The sequence below is a fragment of the Procambarus clarkii genome, chromosome 16 (genome assembly GCF_040958095.1).
Source record: "Procambarus clarkii isolate CNS0578487 chromosome 16, FALCON_Pclarkii_2.0, whole genome shotgun sequence".
NCBI classification, from domain to species: Eukaryota; Metazoa; Arthropoda; class Malacostraca; order Decapoda; family Cambaridae; genus Procambarus; species Procambarus clarkii.
In genome coordinates, this window is record NC_091165.1 from 37,940,794 (window position 1) to 37,962,003 (window position 21,210).

The following is a 21,210-nucleotide window of genomic DNA, read 5'->3' on the forward strand; positions in this document are numbered from 1 at the left end:
ATTGTTTACTACTCATCTTAGATTAGGAAAGTTGAAGTCACCTAGGAAGATAATATCAGGTATCAGGTTCGCCAAATTATCAAGGCTATTCTCTATTTTGTTTATCTGTTCTGTGAATTCTTCAGCAGTTGCATCTGGCGGTATGTATGTTAGAATAATTAACACTTTCGCTTAACGGCGAATGAAAAAAAACTTTCCCCAAGTGAAATTAGCGTTTCGGGCGATCGAGTGGCAACATTTAAAAGTGTATACTCTTGTCACTGTCCTGACGTTAATTTTCGATGTACGAATATAATTTTGGTACCGAAGTGTTCACAATAGAATGTTCTAGAAGAACATAAGTATAAAATGTCACCAAAACATAAGTTAGATCAGCACCAAATAAAAAACTACGTCGATCACTAGCCATGAGCACCAGACAGCAACAAAATGTTTCTACTATCTTCAGGGTTGTCAACTCCACATTTGTCCTACAGGGTTAATTTTGGTATCACTGAAATTGCAATAAAATTCTCTACACGGACATATGCATATAAATATAGAATCAATGTCGCAGCCCACCCAAATGAGTGTGGGAAGTGGCCGAAGTGTTACCCGCGGCGGCATATCAGCGAAACCCGCATTGAAAAGTGTATATTCAATTCACTGTCCTGACATTATTTTTCGATGTACATATTTCAGTTTTGTACCAATGTGTTCACAATAGAATGTTCTAGAAGAACATAAGTATAAAACGTCACATAAGGATGCGTTCGACCGGCAACAAATATAAAAACTACGTCGATTTTACTCGTCGTGTCAATAATACAATTGTTTTACCACGATGATTCACTGACATGCCGTTCTCCCAAATAAGCTCTTCGGCTATTAGAGAAAACGTAAATTTCATGGCGAACATTTATAAATTATCCCCAAGTAGATCGGATCGAAATTGGAATTCATACAAATATTTTATCTTGTGACGCCCACCAGTGTCACCTATGCAGAAACAGGACAAAACTTAGTGGCACTCTCGTGTGCCACTGTTGGGCGAAAGTGTTAAATTTATTTTCTCTATTTTTACTCCCAGTACTTCTACCACCTCATTTGTAGAGTTAAAGAACTCCGAGCATACAAGGTCTTCCCTAATGTACAACATTTTGCAACCTGCAACTTACTGCAGGTGGCTTATTACCTGCTTCACATATGATAAGTTGGAAGGACACCACTTTGTCTGAGTTGTGTGTTCTTAGCTGTGTATGCTTATGAAACATTGTGTGAAGCACATCATACAGGATTATTGGAACAAAGAATCCGATGTTCCAACCCCAGTGTTCAACAAGTACATGTCACAAGACAGGTTCCTGATACTACTACTAGTGCCTACACTTTGAGAACCTTGAAAATGTTGATCAAAATGTTCAACTTTAGAAATTGCAAAAAGTGTTCAATGATACCAGAGGAAAATTTTGTGATTATTTTGTACCAGGACAGAATGTTGTCATTAATGAATCCCTAGTTCTTTTCAAGGGACATCCTTCTCTTCAAGCTGAACATCCCATCAAAACGGCACCGTTTTGCCCTCAAATTATTTGTACTGTGGGACTGTGAAACCGGAATGGTGATGAATATGATATTATATTCTGGTACAGACATAGATATACTTAGACAGACTTAGTTCTTAGCACACTTAGACTTAGTGCGCTTGGAACTAAGAAGCAAAAATCTGTGTGTACCTGGTGCATAGAGTGCAAAGTTGCACTGTGTACCATGGACTGCATCTTTGAACATTCAAAGAAGTAGAGAGATCTCTTCCGAAGTACTGAGTGTGTAATACAGTGTGTGAGTGTGCATATTATAAATAAATTGAATATTGAACAAGTAATATTGCGACAATAAACATTTTGTAGACACATTATTGACCCATGTATCACAATTCCTTGGAACATTATGAAAGTTCTACTGTGTACATATTGTAAAGGACACAAATGTGCATCAGATACGAGAAAAAACATATTTAGAAAGAATTGAAAAAATCAATGAAAATATTTTTGTGGCAACTCGCAAGTCATGAATCACCCGCACGACGGTCTCAGTGAGCTTCTTCCATGGGCGAACATGTCTCGATGACCGTCACATCGCATCTTCTCCATGTCGCCACAGCCAAAGTTTTTTTATATATTTTTTTTACATACATGTTCAGGGAAGGGATTTTAACAATTTTCAAGGAAAAACAAATTGGAGGGAGGGGGGAACACTTCAATTTTGACACATCACCAGAATGTCACAATAAAAGCCAAGCAGCACGGAGATTAACCCTTCAATTACGCATCGCATCATATGATGCTTTGACCGACTTGCAGTAAATTGCGCATCGCATCATGTGATGCTTTGGAGTACTACGCAAGATTTAAACGGCCCGCGGATACACGGGGTTCACCACACCTTCATCAGGGCTCTTGTAAACAGACGCCACTTTTTTTAAAAATCGTGGGCCAAATTCCCGGGTGTGAGGGGCCTCAGTATTGAGTGAGCAACCAAGCCTGACGCACGCAGCATGTGCTCACAGCACTGCTGTTCAGCTTGTGACCACAGCATCGCCTAAAAATGCCATAATATACTTGTTTATGCTATTATGTAGCGATGATATTATTACAGAAGACCCCTGACTATGATAAAACTGACCAGGGTTCTGATAATAGCAGGATTGTGGTGATATTTAGCGCTGTGCGCCATGGAGGGAGGAGTAATGCTGTGGGAGGGAGGGTAGTGGCGATGTCTTCTGACTGTGTGGCCACCTTTTATTGACTGCACTCAGCATACCAGCTTAGTGGTTTGCTATGGTGAACACAAATGCAGATACTTATATATAACGTGTGTATAGAGGGTATAAACAGCAAGAGTAGGTTGGGAGCCGCCATTTTGGTGAGGGAGGTGGCATTGTCTGCACGACGCCACCGTGCAGACGATGGTGTTATTTACTGGTTACCACGATGGTCTTTGGGCACCATACCAGTTTACTTGTACAAGTATGGTGAATAAAACAGGTAGATATTTATATATAATGTGTGTATATAACGATAACAACACAAATAGTATTGTTGGAGGAGAAATATTAGTGCATCTGGCCTTGAGGGCGGCAGCCATCAGCTGACTGTGTGAGGTCCTACATCTTTGTGCCTTTACTCACCATACAAGCTTAGATGTACAGTTATGGTGAACAAAACATGTAAATACTTATATATAACGTCTGTATATAAGAGCAAACACAGTATTGTGGGAGGAGAATGTGGGTGAGTCAGATGACTTGAGGGAGGGCGTGAGTGGCTGGCTGGTACACGGCGGTCACTCCTCGTTACTTTTTGACTCATAATAGCAACTTAGTGGTTCGTTATGGTGAACAAAACATGCAGATACTTATATATAACCTGTATATATAGTGTAATAACCGACAAAGTATTTGTTCACCGATTGATGAACATAATTGAATCAACAATATGCACACCATATTTATAAGTACAGCGATGATTCACTCATTTTATTATATAAATATATCAAACTACACACTATTGAATAATATTACAGCAAAAAAACTATGAAAAATTAGACATTGAAATAATTAGGTAATTATCTCTTTGTGACAACTCCGGCCTGACAGCTGGCGATCAACAGACCGTCTGGGACGCACGCTGAGTCAGCTCCTGTTTTTTGCCAGACTTCCCCGCCCTATAGCGGGCAATATATGCCACTTACGATTTTTTTATTATTTTTCCCATGATCAGTGAACACAAATTAACAGGTTAGGAAGAAAAAAGATTTTTTTTTTTTTTGGTGAGCGCCTGTGGGTGTCAAATGGTATATAGCCATGCGCCATTTGAGGGTTAAACATGTATCAACATGGAATCCCCACCATGTGAAACACAACAAAAATATAAAGATCAGATCTGCTCTAAGACTGATGACAAATGTAAAAGTTTAGCTGAGAAATAGGTCAATGGAAGTAACTCTATAAACACCATGTCAGGGGCCTGACAGCTGAGTGGACAGTGCTCGGGATTCGAAGTCCTGAGGTTCCGGGTTCGATCCCCGGTGGAAGCTGAAACAAATGGACAGTTTCTTTCACCCTGATGCACCTGTTCACCTAGCAGGTTTTTTTTTTTTTTTTTTCTACCACAGACGTGGCCACACATCACCTAGCAGTAAATAGGTACCTGGGAGTTAGACAGCTGCTACGGACTGCTTCCTGGGGGTGTGTAACAAAAAGACAGCCTGGTCGAGAACCGGGCCACGGGGACACTAAGCCCCGAAATCATCTCAAGATGACCTCAAGATAACCATACGAGAAACACCATAGGAGATATGATCACAACATACATGATACCAAGGGGGGTTAAACATGATGGGAAGACCACCTTTTTCAGATGAGGGAAACAGAATGAGTGGCAGGTGGAACATCGAAGCAAATGAGAGAGAGAGAGGTGTTTTAAGTGGAATGAGCTTGAAGTAGAGGTTATAGAAGCCACCTCCATTTATAGCCTTAAAAGTAATGTCAACAGAGTACATGAACTATGAGAGGTATATACACACACAACAGGTACAATAGTTATGAGGCAAGACTCGGGAGCTGTCTCCCTCCCCATAGGCATAATTAGGTAAACACATTGCGGCACCGGTGGCTGTGTGGGTAGCACCTGGACATGTAATTTTGAAGCCAGAGTTCAATTCCCGGCACCGGCAAGAAACAAAAATGGGCAGTTTCTTTCACCCTGATGCCCCTGTTATTTAGCAGTAAATAGGTACCTGGGAGGTAGACAGCTGTTACAGACTGGTTCCTGTGGGGGGGGGGGGGGGGTAAACAGCGTTGAATGTAATGAAACACCATTTTCTGGGTGAGTCCCGGAAGCTTCCTGGAGCTATCCAGGCTGAATGGATGTGTATATCTTTCTGGCATCAGTCAGTGCATGGAGTTCTTGCCTACTGGGGACCACGAGCCAGAACCTGGCCCCCTCTAGAGGGGCACGAGGAGCAATGGCCTATACAGACCACTGTAGTTGGGAGCATTCTATATCTGCCATCAACCGGGACAGGCACCCGGAAAGGTAGGCGCCCCAAAACAAACCCCTATTCTGGTAAAAGTATTGCGACTGAAAACCGAACAGGTGAACAGAACTCCCCCAAACGAAAATTAGCAAACTAGCACGACATCATCATGTCGCCGTGCCGCTGTCTGCACAACCCCCCACCCACTCCCTGAGAGGGGGAATGGGGAGCCCCAGACCCATCCACCGGAGACCCAACCTAGAGTTCTTAGGCTGGATGTCAAAAAGCGTGAAAAACACCGCCAACCGGGAGGGAGGGAGGGATGCCGGGGAGCCTCCGGGACTCCCCCAGAAAATGGTGTTTCATTACATTCAATGCTGGTTTTCTGGGGGAAGTCCCATCGGCTCCCCGGAGCTAACTATCCAAAGATAAGGAAAAACAGGGACTTACCCGGGAGGCGGTTCGTCCTCACTCAACATGAAGTTGAGACATCTGGCTGCAACCGCTGACCCAAGGCAATGCAGGCCCTACCTGGCCCCGGAATATTCACCAGGTAGTGAGCAGCCAGGACCCTGTTCTACCTCCAAAAACCCTGTGCCCGAATGTCAACCCAAGACATGTTGCCAAAGATTAACAGCCAAAGCAGCAAACTTACGCACGTCATGGGCATGGGATAAATTGCAGGCAGGCCAGACTTAACACTTTGCCACTACCGGCCTATTGAAAAAAAGCCATACCTAGATGCTTTCGGCGTTTCGAGCACTTACGCGGCAAGACAGAAAAGTGTATACTCTTTTGACTGTCCTGACACCAATTGTTGGCGTACGTATTTAATTTTTGTGTCACTGTGCTCGCCATAGAATTGTCTGTAAGAACGTACCTATAAAATGCCTCGAAAACATAAGGTATATCAACACCAAATAAAGAACTACTGAGATCACTAGCCGAGAGCGTCAAACACCAACAAAATGTTTCTACTCTCTTCATGGTTGTGAAGCCCACAGTTGTGCTACAGCGTTAATTTTGGTATCACTGAAATCGCAATAAAATTCTCTACACGGACATATGCATATAAATATAGATTCAATGTCGTAGCCCACCCAAAACAGTGTGGGAAGTGGCCAAAGTGTTACCCGTGGTGACACATCGGCGAAACCTGCATTGAAAAGTGTATTTTCAATTCACTGTCCTGACATTATTTTTCGATGTACGTATTTCATTTTTGCACCAATGTGTTCGCAATAGAATGTTCTAGAAGAACATAAGTATAAAAGGTCACATAAGGATGCGTTCGACCGGCAACATATATAAAAACTACGTCGATTATACTCGTCATGTCAATAATACAATTGTTTTACCACGATGATTCACTGCCACGCCATTCTCTTTAATAAGCTGTTCGGCTATTAGAGAAAAAGTAAATTTCATGGCAAACTTTTCAAAACTATCCCCAAGTAGATCGGATAATAAATGAAACTTATACAAATATTTTTTCTCATGACTCTTGAGCGCGGCACGCCAGCGTAGTCAGTAGAAAAATTGGTGACGACGCTGAGGTCACCAAAGCGGGAAAGTGTTAATTACCCTGCGGACAACTTGAGAGACCCGAACCCGGGAACAGGGAAGAAAGGAAACCTGATCAACCCAAAGCGCATCCCAGGCCACCGAAGCCATGGCGCGCAAATAACGGCGGAGAGCATGTCCAGAATATCATGTGTTCCGGACACAACACGTGATGCACCCCCGGCCTGATCAACCAAGCATCAACAATCCAAGGCCTCCTCCGAAATGCAGCCGATTCATTCTTCGCCAGAAAAGGAGGAGACGGCTGCAACCGAACAAAACGACCACCAGGACCGAAGGAGCAGAAACCCCTGCGCCGGAGAAGAGCATGAAGCTCCCGACCCCCAAAGGCCAATGCGAACAGGAAATGGGGTTTAGAAAAACAATCCCGAACGGAAGGGGCCAGAACAAACCAAGGAGAAGAGAGAAACGAGAGCACTCGGTCCAAAGACCAGGATAGCTCAGGAGGCGTCTGCCTCCTGAGTCTGCCAACCAGGAGAGAGACTCGTGATGACATCATGCTAGTTTGCTAATTTTCGTTTGATGGAATTCTGTCCACCTGTTCGGCTTTCGGTCGCAATACTTTTACCAGAATAGGGATTTGTTTTGGGGCGCCTACCTTTCTGGGTGCCTGTCCCGGTCGATGGCAGACATAGAATGCTCCCAACCACAGGGGGGATCTATAGGCCATTGCTCCTCGTGCCTCTCTAGAGGGGCAAGGTTCTGGCTAGTGGTCCCCTATAGGCAAGAACTCTATGCATTGACTGATGCCAGAAAGATATAGATATACATTCAGCCTGGATAGCTCCAGGGAGCCGATGGGGCTCCCCCCAGAAAATAAAATAAATTAATTCGCACACCCCTCCGTCACTACGTGATGGAGTGCGAAAAGACACGTGAATTTAGAGACAATTCTATAACCAATGTTCCAGCGATGTGTAAATATTTCATTCAAAATGATCTGCTACCAGAAATTTTAGCCAAATATCCCCAGTTTGCTAACTGTAGGCAGTAACCGAGTGATTGTAACCTATCCACCGCTGCCCACTGGATGGGGGGCGGTGTGCAGGACAAACATAAACTGTGACACTAGCTCTCCACATATGTCAGTTGCTTAATTTAGAACCTGTACTTGAGGTCGATCTTGAACCCATTGTTGATGTGACGATTTATATTGAATTTTGTAACTAGCTAATCAAGATTGTAACTTGCGTAGCTAAATGAATTGAGGGGTTCAGTCCCTGAGCCCATTATATGCCTCTGTAACCCTTTCCACTACTGCCCACAAGATGGGTATGGGGTGCATAATAAATGAACTAAACTAAACTAGTAGTTAGTAACAGTTGAGGCGCGGGCCGAAAGAGCAGAGCTCCACCCCCGCAAGCACAACTAGGTGTATACAACTAGGTGAATACATACAATACACAAAATTAAGGTAGACAAAATCATAATATCCATCATTTTCAGTTGAGAAAAATGCCTTACAGTATTATATATATAATACAGTACTGCACTATGTATTTTAACAACTAATATTCTGACTACAAAGAATATGAGTGCTTAATTTAAAGGAATTTATTCCATATTAAGCTTAAAATTTATTAACACAATCCCATTGCTTGGATCAGATATTATTATTAAGTGATAATTTATCTTGATTATTATTATACCTTAATCCTGTGGATGAGCAGCCTATGATAAACACTGAATGATGGTAACACACAACTTTTTAACCCTTGTACTCTACAAAAAAAAAAGTAAAAAATTTGAAAAAATTGTTTTCTTTTAACATTGTTAATTAGCATCCAGGAAGCAGAACAATTCAAGTAAAAAGTCTCAAAACCTCTTGTGGTTTAGCTGGAATTGTTTTTTCAAGACAGAGCAAGGTTACTGGAGGCTTGAGGAAGCCAATACGAGCCCCATGTATGTGTTGAGTTTTGAATCTTAACAATATAACCTATGCACAGTGCAGGGGTTAAAATACACGTCCCATTGATAGTTTGCCAACGACTATGCAATTTAGCAAACTTAAAATATTTTACAATATAAATTGAGAGCAAAAAGCAGGCACTGTCTTCTTACCTGACATATTTAACTGCTAGGCCAAAGTCAGCAATACAACACTCTCCATTTCTTTTAACTAGGATATTTTTACTCTTGATGTCTCTGTGAGCAATGGCTGGTTTCCCTTTAGTTCCAAAAATTTCCGTGTGTAAGTGTGATATGCCACAAGAAGTAGACAAGGAGAGGCGAATCATGGTAAAATAGTTTAGGGTGGTATTCTGAAGGTAGTCGTGAAGAGAACCCAGCTGGTGGTAGTCTGTTATAAGAAGCATCTGCGTTAGAGACCCCGTTCCCTTGATGTCAGCTGCAATGTAACCTGCGGTAAACAAAAAATATACGTTAGATACGGTTACAGTAAACCTAAAACATTAAACTAGATACAGTTCAATCACATATAGTCATCAAGAAATGTACCTCCAGGCAGAGCACCTCAGGACACACACACTATGGTAGAGGGTGATGGGATACACTGATTAACCCTTAAAGTGCGCATCACGCCATATGACGTGCTGGACGTTGTTCCAGTCAACTGCGCATCACGTCATATGATGTGTTGGAGTACTACGCAAGATTTAAACAGCCCGCGGATACACGGGGTTCACCACACCTTCATCAGGGCTCTTGTAAACAGACGCCATTTTTTTTTTAAATTGTGGGCCAAACTCCCGGGTGTTATTGGCCTCAGTATTGAGTGAGCAACCAAGCCTGATGCACGCAGCATGAGCTAACAGCACTGCTGTTCAGCTTGTGACCACAGCATCGCCTAAAAATGCCAAATTATACTTGTTCATGCTATTATGTAGCGATGATATTATTACAGAAGACCCCTGACTGTGATAAAACTGACCAGGGTTCTGATAATAGCAGGATTGTGGTGATATTTAGCTGTGCGCCATGGAGGGAGGAGTAATGCTGTGCGAGGGAGGGTGGTGGCGATGTCTTTTGACTGTGTGTGGCCACCTTTTATTGACTGCACTCAGCATACCAGCTTAGTGGTTCGCTATGGTGAACACAAATGTAGATACTTATATATAACGTGTGTATAGAGGGTATAAACAGCAAGAGTAGGTTGGGAGCCGCCATTTTGGTGAGGGAGGTGGCATCGTCTGCACGACGCCACCGTGCAGACGACGGTGTTGTTTACTGGTTACCACGATGGTCTTTGGGCACCATACCAGTTTATTTGTACAAGTATGGTGAATAAAACAGGTAGATATTTATATATAATGTGTGTATATAGCGTAATAACACCACACAGTATTGTTGGAGGAGAAATATTAGTGCGTCTGGCCTTGAGGGCGGCCGCCGATCAGCCTACTGTGTGAGTAGCTACATCTTTGCGCCTTTACTCACCATACAATCTTAGATGTACAGTTATGGTGAACAAAATATGTAGATACTTATATATAACGTCTGTATATAGTGAATTATAGCAAAAACATTATTGTGGGAGGAGAATGTGGGCGAGTCAGATGACTGGAGGGAGGGCGGGAGTGGCTGGCTGGTAAACGGCGGTCACTCCTCGTTACTTTTTGACTCATAATAGCTACTTAGTGGTTCGTTATAGTGAACAAAACATGCAGATACTTATATATAACCTGTGCTTATAATGTAATAACCGACAAAGTATTTGTTCACTGATTGATGAACATAATTGAATCAACAATATGCACACCATATTTTTCAGTACAGCGATGATTCACTCATTTTATTATCTAAATATATCAAACTACACACTATTGAATAATATTACAGCAAAAAAAGTATGAAAAATCAATCAGAGACATTGAAATAATTCGGTAATTATCTCTTTGTGGCAACTCTGGCCTGACAGCTTGCGAGCAACAGACCGCCTGGGACGCACGCTGAGTCAGCGCCTATAATTTGCCAGACTTCCCCGCCCTATAGCGGACAATATATGCCACTTACGATTTTTTTATTATTTTTCCCGTGATCAGTGAACACAAATTAACAGGTTAGGAAGAAAAAATCATTTTTTTTTTTCAAAATGACATGCGCCTGTGGGGATGACAGGATATTAAACCCCGAGCATGTTAAGGGTTAAACTGTGTTGCAATGAGTAACAGCTCGTATAATGAGCACAGTCTGGTATAATGAGCACTGGGGTAATGAACAGTCTGGTATAATAAGCACTGGAGCAATGAACACAGTCTGGTATAATGAGCACAGTCTAGTATAATGAGCACAGTCTGGTATAATGAGCAGTCTGGTATAATGAGCACAGTCTGGTATAATGAGCACAGTCTGGTATAATGAGCACAGTCTGGTATAATGAGCACAGTCTGGTATAATGAGCACAGTCTGGTATAATGAGCACAGTCTGGTATAATGAGCAGTCTGGTATAATGAACACAGTCTAGTATAATGAGCACAGTCTGATATAATGAGCACAGTCTAGTATAATGAGCACTGGAGTAATGAACACAGTCTAGTATAATGAGCACTGGAGTAATGAACAGTCTGGTATAATGAGCACTGGAGTAATGAACAGTCTGGTATAATGAGCACTGGAGTAATGAACAGTCTGGTATAATGAGCACAGTCTGCTATAATGAGCACTGGAGTAATGAACAGTCTGATATAATGAGCCCAGGCTGGTATAATGAGCACTGGAGTAATGAACAGTCTTTTATAATGAGCACTGGAGTAATGAACAGTCTGGTATAATGAGCACTGGAGTAATGAACAGTCTGGTATAATAAGCACTGGAGCAATGAACACAGTCTGGTATAATGAGCACAGTCTAGTATAATGAGCACAGTCTGGTATAATGAGCCCAGGCTGGTATAATGAGCACAGTCTAGTATAATGAGCCCAGTCTGGTATAATGAGCACAGTCTAGTATAATGAGCACAGTCTGGTATAATGAGCACAGGCTGGTATAATGAGCACAGGCTGGAGTAATGAACAGTCTGGTATAATGAGCACAGTCTAGTATAATGAGCACAGTCTGGTATAATGAGCACAGGCTGGTATAATGAGCACAGTCTAGAGTAATGAACAGTCTGGTATAATGAGCACAGTCTAGTATAATGAGCACAGTCTGGTATAATGAGCACAGGCTGGTATAATGAGCACAGTCTGGTATAATGAGCACAGGCTGGAGTATTGAACAGTCTGGTATAATGAGCACAGTCTAGTATAATGAGCACAGTCTGGTATAATGAGCACAGGCTGGTATAATGAGCAGTCTGGAGTAATGAACAGTCTGGTATAATGAGCACAGGCTGGTGTAATTAGGTTGTTTGTAGTGGAGACAATGGTGGAGGAAAGTGGTGGGGTTAGAGAGTCAAGATGGTAGAAATGCATAGTCACACCGGAGAGAAACCCTTTCTAAGTCCTAAAAATGATACAATATATCATACATCAGAGGGAGCAGCTTTGCACCAAGTCATGTTTACCAAGTTACTGTAATAGCGGAGTCACACTGGAGAGAAACCCTTCGTAAGTCCTAAAAATGATACAATATATCGTACATCAGAGGGAGCAGCTTTGCACCAAGTCATGTTTACCAAGTTACTGTAATAGCGGAGTCACACTGGAGAGAAACCCTTCTTAAGTAAGTCCTAAAAATGATACAATCTATCATACATCAGAGGGAGCAGCTTTGCACCAAGTCATGTTTACCAAGTTACTGTAATAGCGGAGTCACACTGGAGAGAAACCCTTCGTAAGTCCTAAAAATGATACAATCTATCATACATCAGAGGGAGCAGCTTTGCACCAAGTCATGTTTACCAAGTTACTGTAATAGCGGAGTCACACTGGAGAGAAACCCTTCTTAAATAAGTCCTAAAAATGATACAATCTATCATACATCAGAGGGAGCAGCTTTGCACCAAGTCATGTTTACCAAGTTACTGTAATAGCGGAGTCACACTGGAGAGAAACCCTTCTTAAATAAGTCCTAAAAATGATACAATCTATCATACATCAGAGGGAGCAGCTTTGCACCAAGTCGTGTTTACCAAGTTACTGTAATAGCGGAGTCACACTGGAGAGAAACCCTTCTTAAATAAGTCCTAAAAATGATACAATATATCATACATCAGAGGGAGCAGCTTTGCACCAAGTCGTGTTTACCAAGTTACTGTAATAGCGGAGTCACACTGGAGAGAAACCCTTCTTAAATAAGTCCTAAAAATGATACAATATATCATACATCAGAGGGAGCAGCTTTGCACCAAGTCGTGTTTACCAAGTTACTGTAATAGCGGAGTCACACTGGAGAGAAACCCTTCTTAAATAAGTCCTAAAAATGATACAATATATCATACATCAGAGGGAGCAGCTTTGCACCAAGTCGTGTTTACCAAGTTACTGTAATAGCGGAGTCACACTGGAGAGAAACCCTTCTTAAATAAGTCCTAAAAATGATACAATATATCATACATCAGAGGGAGCAGCTTTGCACCAAGTCGTGTTTAGCAAGTTACTGTAATAGCGGAGTCACACTGGAGAGAAACCCTTCTTAAATAAGTCCTAAAAATGATACAATATATCATACATCAGAGGGAGCAGCTTTGCACCAAGTCGTGTTTACCAAGTTACTGTAATAGCGGAGTCACACTGGAGAGAAACCCTTCTTAAATAAGTCCTAAAAATGATACAATCTATCATACATCAGAGGGAGCAGCTTTGCACCAAGTCGTGTTTACCAAGTTACTGTAATAGCAGAGTCACACTGGAGAGAAACCCTTCTTAAATAAGTCCTAAAAATGATACAATCTATCATACATCAGAGGGAGCAGCTTTGCACCAAGTCGTGTTTACCAAGTTACTGTAATAGCTTGCTGACAGCACAAAAATGCCTGCTTGTCAACCTGCTTGGCTGTTTATGTAGTCTGGTTGCCCACATACTTGAACTGTGGGGCAGAAGTAAAGCACACCACAATCAATGATATTGGGAGGAACTGTACATGCAATGTGAATAATTATACACGATAGGTGCACACAAACCAATTAATCCCACCTCTTAATAATTCTCCAATGAATCACTGCACGCAGAGACGATTAACTTCATTGATGTTACTTTGTCATTTAGTATCATGTACTGTTGAGAAAAAAATAATCTGGAATCTAATCTTAATTTTCCACTACAACATTGTTAACTTGTTAAGCTTCACTAGATGGTGGTGCGCTGGCAGGCTCTCCAGTGGTTTAGTGTTCTCAGCCAGTCATCATCCGAGTTGCTTTCTCTCATTATGTTGTTCGTTACACTGGTAACACCATCTTTCACAAATATCCTTCACGTTTACCATTGGTTCCTCATTGGCTTGTTGGACATCTTTTGTGTTGACAGGCTTCGGGTCATTACTTTATTTGAGGATCTTACTGTTAATTGGATCTCATTACACCGCTTTGTTCTCGACTCACAATCAAGGATCCTGGGTTCGATTCCCAGGCAGAACAGAAATGGTTAGGCACATTTCCTTTTACTTTATGCTCTGTTCACCTAGTAATAAATAGATAAATGAGAGGCAACTGTTGCGGGGTTGCACCCTGGGGTTTGAAAAGCAGGGGGTTCCACAAACCCTTAGAAAGGTCACTATCTTGAAAGAGGGAGACCTTGATATAAACCTAAAGTATATATATACACCGGCTTCCTGTCCTCAACAATGATAATTTAGACATGGGCAACTGGAATAGTGCAATGCATGCTCTCCTTCAGAGCCTATTTTCTTTCAATTTTGTTTGTGGGAGATGAGTTAATCTTACACTTTCGCGCTCTGTGGAAACTCGCGGTTGACAGGGGGAACGTGGCCCCTCCGTGCGAGTAAGCGCGCGGTGACACCCAAATGTGTATGCTCGTTCCAGCTTTCTCACCTTAATTCTCGTGCTACGTCGCTCGTTTTGGTATCATTGTGTTCGCAATTAAATTCTCTACAGGAGTGTATAAATATAATGTCCAAAAGCCTAGTGTAACTCCCAACAGCAAAGCGTAAAGTCGGCAAAAACGCACAAAATCAGCAACATGTGCATTCTCGTTCCATTTTTTTACCTTAATTCTCGTGCTACGTTACTCATTTTGGTATCATTGTGTTCGCAATTAAATTCCCTACAGATGTGTATGAATAAAATGTACAAAAGGCTGGAGTGCCTCCCCGCAGAAAAGCCTAAAGTTACCCGTGAACGAGCACCATTTTGTACATTGCAACCTAATGTTCAACTCGTTCAATTTGATAACATCAAATTTCGTGCTACGTCGCTCGTTTTGGTATCAAATTGTTCGCAATAAAAAGGCGAGTATTTTAAAACTAGTCTCAGAATAATAGAGCAATAACTGGATTTTTAACAAATACAGTATTTTAATTCTGGACGCTCATCATCACAAATTTATTTATAACTTTCCAGTGTTCTGACATAAATATTTATGTTACATCTTTCATTTTGGTATCAAATTGTTCGCAATAAAAAGGCGCGCATTTTAAAACTAGTCCCAAGATAATAGGACAATAAATAGAATTTTAACAAATATTTTAATATTCGGACCATAGGCCTATTTATAATATTTCAAGTGTTTGGACATCAAGTTTCATGTTATATCTTTGATTTTGGTATCAAATTGTGTGCAATCTAAAGGCGCTTATTTTAAAACCACTACCAGATTGATCTGATAAAATTTAAATTTTTTTAAAATATTTTAATGAGTGACTCAGTACTGCGTCGTTGGAACACATTCAGTAGTAAAATGAGTGACGAGATAGTCAGTCTGTGGAACCTCAAAGTGTTAACTTCTTGGCCAAAAATGAAAATTTTCCTTCAGAAGGGTCCCTATCATGTTTTGGACTTGGTCTGCCTGTTCTTGAAAATGGCATACCTTGTTTTGTTGTGGCCTTACATAATTATCTTCAGACCTCTAGGCAGACTGGTTATGTTCCATTCACCTGGACTGTGTGGGTCTCGAACCGTAGACCCCACATGTGTGATGCCATAGCACTATCAACTCGGCTATGATTAGTCTTAAAAGGAAAGTTTCCAGAAGCACGTCCTCCTAAATCCTTGCACTATCGTGTCCTGTATGAAGACAATTATCTCATGGCTGATTTCTACAGTAGTCTAGTTTAGTTCACCACAAACATATCTTTGGGTGCAAGTCCTACAGGTATGAACCAATCTCCAGGTCTTGTCAGCAATGCTATGTTTCAACATTTAATCTCTAGATTTCCGACAATTCAACTGCAGCTTTGCCGTCTTCTGCCTTAGGATTCCTGAATATTTATCTAGCTGTGCTTGCTTGCAGGGGTTGAGTTTTGGCTCTTTGGTACCACCTCTCAACTGTCAATCAACTGGGGTACAGATTCTGGAGCCTATTGAGCTCCATCAAATCTACATTTAAAACTGTGTACGAAGTCTGCCTCCACCACATCACTGCCTAATGCATTCCATTTGTTAACTACTTTGACACTGAAATAATTCTTCCTAATGTCTCTGTGGCTCATTTGAGTACCAAGCTTCCACCTGTGCCCCCTTGTTCGTGTTCCACCCACGCTAAATAGTTTGTCTTTGACTACCCTGTCAATTCCCCGAGAATTATGTAGGTAGTTATCATGTCTCCTCTTACTCTTCCGTCTTCTAGGGGATGTGAGGTTTCGCTCCCATAGCCTTTCCTCATAGCTCATACCTCTCAGTTCTGGGACTAATCTGGTGGCATGGTGACATCTGTGTATTAGACTTGGAAAGATTTCCTCTTAGTAAGCTGCTCTGCTCATGGTTGTCTCATGAGGGCTGTTTGAGGTCGAGGACCTGCGGCCCCAGTCCTCGACCAGGCCTCCACCCCCAGGAAGCAGCCCATGACAGCTGACTAACTCCCAGGTACCTATTTTACTGCTAGGTAACAGGGGCATAGGGTGAAAGAAACTCTGCCCATTGTTTCTTGCCTGTGCCAGGAATCGAACCCGGGCCACAGGATTACGTGTCCAGCGTGCTGTCCACACGGCCACCGGTGCCCCGGCACCCCGCCCCGTGTGCAATACAGAGTTCAGAACATTTTGGGTGTTTGTATACCTATTGGTGTGGATCAGTATATTAGCCGTATAGCTAATGATGTGTTCTACTACCCAAAATCATCTATGTCCTCTAATTACTTAACACAAATCATCTATTAGAACAATAACAAACTCTGGTCCCAAACAGCACTCGGCCCCCTTACTTAAATTTTTTAATATGTTAGATATTAAGTCACTACACATCCTCTTAAGTGTACTGTATATTAATAAAACTCTTGAACTGTAATGATAAACTTGACCTTAATTGCTTCCTAGAGAGTTGTAACAAAACCCATGGGTGCCACTAGAAACAAATATCTATTTGATATTCCAAGAGTCTGCAAATCAAGGGACCCAGAATGTGGAATGACCTTCCCAATTATGTCAAAAGCTGTACCTCTCTCAACCAGTTTAAGAAAAAACTAAGAATTACCTAATCAACTCCATGTAACCTATCTTACCCCCTAAATGTTAACCTAATGTCTTGCTATTCTCAAACTTTAATGTGTAATGACTAACTTGTATAACTGCTGATATCTGCCATGTATAAACTGCCATGTAAGAAGAAAATTGTAGTCTGTTTATTTAGTCAACTTGTGCTGTTCTGTTGCAATTTCTGCTATTCCATTCAACTTTTAATTATCATTCCTTTTTTTTCCTATTTCAGATCAATTCATGCTTTTGATCTCAATTATTTTGAAGTCTTAGTTTTTAAGTTTTTCCCCACTTCTTGCCCAAAATGCTGTGCATATTAGTGGTTTTAGGCATAGTATATACTAGCCCTATCTAGAAATCCAACATTTTGTTTGTAACTCATTTTCTATGTATGTACTTTAACCTGAATAAAAATTATTATATATATTATTATTACATCATTATTTACACTATACAGAATCACGAACAAATGAGCACGAACACACTGCAGTAATTATCCACAGTATTACCCAACCGCTTCATGACATACCACGAATAATACACAACAAGCAGAAGAATGCACAAATCAAAAATATAAGACTGAACACTGTAAACTTACCTAAGATATTTTCATGTCTTAATAAAACTGTCTGATAAATTTCTGTCTCTCTAAACCAGGATGCTTCATCAGTAGTAAAAAACACTTTGACAGCAACCCTCTCGCCCCTCCATCGTCCGAGCCACACCTCACCGTAACGACCCTTACCAACGCTCTGCACAAGCTGTATCTGTTTTGCTATGGTGCGCTGGACCTGAAATATTACTTTCATTAGTATTATACAAAATTTGTAATAGGCTTTCACAGAATAAACAAATATACAACAATTAAAAAACACAACAAAAGTTTTCAACCCAAAAACTCTTTATTAGCTCTTTACATATGACTTTATTTACAAACATAACTATCAACATGATCAACTCGCCCAGATTTCATATACACACAAACAACCTCTTTTCTCCAGCAACCACTCCCATGTAAATAAACCCTTCAATACCTGTTTTTTCTTATGTTTTCATCATTACTATTCGCTCTCATGGTCCTGCCTCATTATACAAGTTCACTACTTTCCTCCATAATCAATATATCCATTCTAATGTTACACACACGCACACACCTCATACTAATATGTTGGATAAAGGCTTCGTGAATTGACTTAACAACACTTGATATTATAAAATTTATTAGAAAATAGATCTTCAACAAAACTTGAATACACTAAGAAACTCAAGTGTGGAAACTTTTTAAAAAACTGAACAGAGATGCCCCTAACAAATTTTGCCTTAGTAGGGGTAGCTGATAACTTTCTTGAAAGTTTGATCCGAGGTTAAGCACAGAAACCAGAGATATTTAGATGGTTTGATGACAGTCGCAAATAAGTTACATTTTCTAATTAAGAAAATCACACCAAACCTTTGTAGATCTCAGAGGAATTGTATTTTTCAAGATACTACTAACAAGGGACCAGATTCACGAAGCAGTTACGCAAGCACTTACGAACCTATAGTACATCTTTTCTCAATCTTTGGCGGCTTTGTTTACAATTACTGTACAGTATTAAACAGTTAATGAGCTCCGAAGCACCAGGAGGCTGTTTATAACAATAACAACAGTTGATTGGGAAGTTTTGATGCTTGTAAACTATTTAGTAAATGTAATCAAAGCCATCAAAGATCGAGGAAAAATGTACACGTTCGTAGGTACTTACGTACCTGCTTCGTGAATCTCCCCCTAGGTCAACTGCATTTGAAACCTGCTTGGTGGAAAAAAAAAGCAAATCTTTCTGGACACAATTCTTCTTGTATAAATGATTTTGTTGTTAAGATTTATATTATATGTTAAGAATATAATGAAGATTAAGACCACCCCAAGAGGTGGCACGGGCATGAGTAACCCATAGGTGGTAGATGTTTGGAGTGATTATGGTCTTTGATCGTGTAACATCTTCAAGTGTCTCTGGGTCTGTTTTTTTTTTATATATGGAGACAATTATGGAGGGCTTACTGTTGTTGGAAATCCATCTGTTCAATATTTTGGTTCCATTCAATAAGGTGCACTTGTTTACCCAATTGTTACATTTATCAGTAAACTGGAGGGCAGTTTACACTTTTTCCACTCATCCTTATTACTTTGTATAGTACATTACTAACGTATTACTCGCACTTTCATTCACTAGTTCAGTTATTTACGCACGCTCAAACACCGAATAATGTTACATACTCTCATGCATTTATTACAGTACTGTACATATATCAAAAACTTAAAAATTAATACAACCTTCACGCTTATGAAGATGATGAATCAAAGTATCACAGAGATGATGAAATATAATTCATAATACAAATACTGTATTTCAGTTATTTAAGAGATTACAAATTCTGTCAAAGTACCGGACTGTAATATAATCAACAGTTTAAAAGTAATAAAGCACAAGAGTATGGCACATGGCAAAGATAAAGTTTGTATTAACAGAGCACACTGTTATATATCACAAGGATAACAAAAAAATATAAAACACACTAACCAAGAGAGGAAGTCCAGAGCCTGACCCAGAAGACTGCTCAATGAGATCACTCAGGGTATCACTTGGTCCCATCACAATCCCCATAGGCTTGTTGTACACAAGTATATTGGACTCCCGCTGCCGATACCTGTATAGAAATGACGAAAACAGACAAAGGGTGTATCAATTCTAATGATGAAATGAAGAGCACAGAGCTGATAACAATGTAGGGCAATGTTTCTCACAAGCTACTGCTCAAGGAAGACAACACGCTTACAAAAATACCAGTTTGACAAAATATACAGCAAAAGTATTAAAACTTAACAGAAAAACTTTAATACATTAACTCAAAAAAAAAACTTCATTCATAACTGGCTGTACACTTATAATTAGAGTTGGAAAATTCCCACCACATTGAAGAGCCTGGATTAACCAGGCTGTTCAATGCGGTGGGAACATGAGAATGTCTACTACAGGTGCCATGGGACACACAAATCAGAAGAAAACCAATAGTAATGGATTTTCTCCCCCACAAATGCTGGGAAGCAGCTTTGAAGTTTATTCCCTTTCAAAGAGAGGACAAATAATTATACAGTACTAATAATTGTGTTAATTATTATATTAATTATTACATACTATGTCTAAAATTTGGACATAGTACGTCTTTAAAATACCATCCATTCCTTTGTCATTACTAGTAACCTGACCTGTCATAGTTTTCAATGTCTCAGGGTTTCTCCATAATCTTTGTTCAATATACTGTACCTGAAAAACTTTTAAGGACTGGATGCGCTGTTATATGTACTTCGTAATTTATTTTAGCGTTTATTTATTTGTTTAATTTCTTTCTCGTTTGACAAACTGTTGTTCTAAGACTGACTTTTACATTCTTAATTAGTTTATCCTTTAACCACCCCGTATGCTCCTTTAGTGACAATTATAACAAATTTTTTGCTTCAATTAGCTGTTAATTATATTGTATGGGATTTTACTAGTTTACTTCAAACAGCTGTAAGTTCTACAAAAGTTTAACTTAAGTACAGTAGTTCTAAAGAACAAGGGTGACAAAAGCCATGGACACCAAGGGGAACATTTCTAAAGCAAGTTATCATCTGCTAACATTGGTGCAACTCACCTGTACCAGACAGACATTGTCAGCGCCAGTACAGCAACAAAGGCTACAGGCAAAGTGACAAGCAGAAGGCTCTCTGGAAAATTTCTTGGCGGCGCAACCGAGGGTTTCTGTGGCGAGAGCTGCGGCAATAACCCCTCGTTGCACCTGTCGTACTCTCTGCAGCAAGATATATTCTTGGGACGATGGTGCTCTATCAAGTATGCCCGGCACTGAAGGATAAAATAAAATTGATAAACAAAAGAAGTACTGAACAGTATAGTACAAACTATATTGATAATACTGTGGTATAAAATGTTCTAATTTGTTCCAGTGCTTACCAAAGTAGGGAAAGGGAACTATCAGGAGAAAGTGCCAAGCCATCATGACTACTGTAGTACTTTGAAGGGATCAAAACCTGATCCTGAAGGAATCAGGATAAAGATTTAGGATAGGACGGGGGAAAGGA

At 40.5% G+C, this 21,210-nt stretch overlaps 1 protein-coding gene across 2 annotated transcripts in view; it reads right to left on the bottom strand.

The window, feature by feature from the left end:
• Positions 1–21,210, bottom strand: part of tkv (serine/threonine receptor kinase thickveins) — a 76,722-nt gene that overhangs the window by 16,647 nt on the left and 38,865 nt on the right. For both annotated transcript variants that reach the window (XM_045745641.2, XM_045745640.2), the window contains exons 3-6: positions 20,766–20,974; positions 19,652–19,778; positions 17,689–17,881; positions 8,665–8,962 (exon numbers count right to left, since the gene is read on the bottom strand). In XM_045745641.2, coding sequence (XP_045601597.1) covers positions 8,665–8,962; positions 17,689–17,881; positions 19,652–19,778; positions 20,766–20,974 — 827 coding nt within the window. The remainder of the gene's footprint in view (positions 1–8,664; positions 8,963–17,688; positions 17,882–19,651; positions 19,779–20,765; positions 20,975–21,210) is intronic.